The 1,958-nt window shown below is 35.9% G+C and overlaps 1 protein-coding gene across 1 annotated transcript; it reads right to left on the reverse strand.

The window, feature by feature from the left end:
• Window positions 1-917: 917 nt before the first annotated feature.
• LOC129579987 (JNK-interacting protein 1-like) lies at window positions 918-1,952 on the reverse strand. Its single transcript, XM_055470180.1, has 3 exons — window positions 1,465-1,952; window positions 1,191-1,375; window positions 918-1,098 (listed from the first exon to the last, which is right to left on the reverse strand). Exons 1-3 carry the CDS (start codon window positions 1,936-1,938, stop codon window positions 1,026-1,028), a joined length of 732 nt encoding a protein of 243 aa, XP_055326155.1. The 5' UTR covers window positions 1,939-1,952; the 3' UTR covers window positions 918-1,025.
• Window positions 1,953-1,958: the final 6 nt, after the last annotated feature.

A 1,958-nucleotide genomic window follows, 5' to 3' on the forward strand; every position in this document is an offset into this window, starting at 1 on the left:
ATAAAAATGAGCAAAACCAACTTAAATGTCGATTCATTTTCAAAATAGAGCGAATTTTCTAGAAATACCCTCATCAAATCATCGATGAAGACATTATAACATTTATTTTGATTCAATTTCCAAGTCTTTGGTTTCATCTTTTGGTGAATGAATTAGAACCGATTCAGCAAACAGAAGTTTTGCCATTTCAAGCAAATTGACTCTCAAGTTAGTTGTCAGGGATCCATTGTATAACATCTTGCGATCGGTTTGAACTCAGATAATTTGATCAAGTCCAAAAATAAGATTCATAAATATATTTGATTTTTGGATGTGGATTCATTCAAAATATACTTATAAAAAAATATATATTCCACATTTTGCGATATTTTCTTTCTTTTTTTTCTTTCTGTTTTGTTTTTGTTCTTTTTTTCTTGGTTTTGTCCTGTTGTTGGTTCCGATCAATTTGCGTTTCACATGTCAACAGTCAAATATATTAACGAAATAATGTTGCGATTGGCAGACACAGCAGCGAGAGAGTAGCGGACGAGTATAACATCAAATTGAACGAGAGAAAATTCGGTGAGATGATTGCATGAGCATGAGCATTGATGTGTGATTTGATGAACTTGGTGATAATCGATTCAAATTGCAAGAGAATTTCTTCCTTTTTATACTCTTACTTAAGTTAGAAATAGTTCACTATAGAAAATAATAATAATTCGAAACTTTTTCATCTGTTAGATGTCAAGGATAAATCATTTTAAAAGAAAAACAGAACTATTCTTTGTTTTTCAAAATCAAAGTAGAACATTTCCCGTAAAAGTATCTTTCCACAATGTCGCCTTCGACGAGAAATCATAAATGAGACTAGACATACCGAATATAAAGAAGAAATCATACACTTAATTCGTAAATAAGTACATTCATGTTAGTTGTTGTTTTGTTTTGTTTCTCTTTTGGCTACTTGTGTCGTTCCATGTAAGTATTAAACTATTGAAACTTGTGAAAGTGATATAGTTACGACAGTCACATTCTTTTCACATTTACTCAATATAAATATCTTCGATAGGATAAGCCGTTTCGATAAACTTCTGATAGAAATGTTGAAATGCACGGCTGTTCAATGGGAAAACAAGTAGAAAAAAGAAACGGTCAAAATTTTTCGAAGGATTTGGCTTTCGCTACAGAAATAAATGAGTTGTAATTACCCTACGGCCTCTGCTACTGGTCTTGTTGATTCTTGTCCCTTAAAAACATGACACGCAAAACGTTGTATTGTCGGATGCTTTGTGATGAATCCAATATAGCGATGATCTCGTGGATGAAATGCACAGAATGAGACATTTTTGAGCGAATAAAAGTAATCAATGCATGGTCCCTTCTTATCCTTGCTCTACAAAGACAGAAAATACAAACAAAAAACCAATAATTTCCATTCCGGAAAAGAAGTTCATAAAAGCCAAGAAGAGGTGATTAGCTTACAGATGATGATGATGATGCGCGTTCAACCATACGTAATCCCTGGTCTGATATTTCCAAAATGCAAACTTGAATGCTTGGCGATTCGCCACATTCGCCGACAATTTTCCGCACGGCCTGGCAAACAACGCCGGTACCTTTGTGTGCGGTTGTCTCAACTGAACCCATATAACCGAGCAAATACCGCTCTTTTTTCACTTTTTGTGCATTCGGATCGAAATCATTGTATTCCAAATCGACAGCATATGCCGATGGGAATATGCCTTGTCGGCCTGTACGTAAATTGACACCCTCGCACCATAAATCGTCCGCCTCTTTCTGCACATAAATCGGATCGCCGATTTCGATATCGATTTCATCGTGATGACGTGGATTAAATTTGTGTAGGCCACGATGAGTTGCCTCGAGCATTTCCAATTGGCTATAAGGTACGCCACCGAATGGCGGTGGAAATGGTGAATGTGATGTTGGTGACATTGCCAGTTGGGGCGATAAAC

The sequence above is a fragment of the Sitodiplosis mosellana genome, unplaced genomic scaffold (genome assembly GCF_009176505.1).
Source record: "Sitodiplosis mosellana isolate CC-2019 unplaced genomic scaffold, AAFC_SMos_1.0 Smas_scaffold_6849, whole genome shotgun sequence".
Lineage (NCBI taxonomy): Eukaryota > Metazoa > Arthropoda > Insecta > Diptera > Cecidomyiidae > Sitodiplosis > Sitodiplosis mosellana.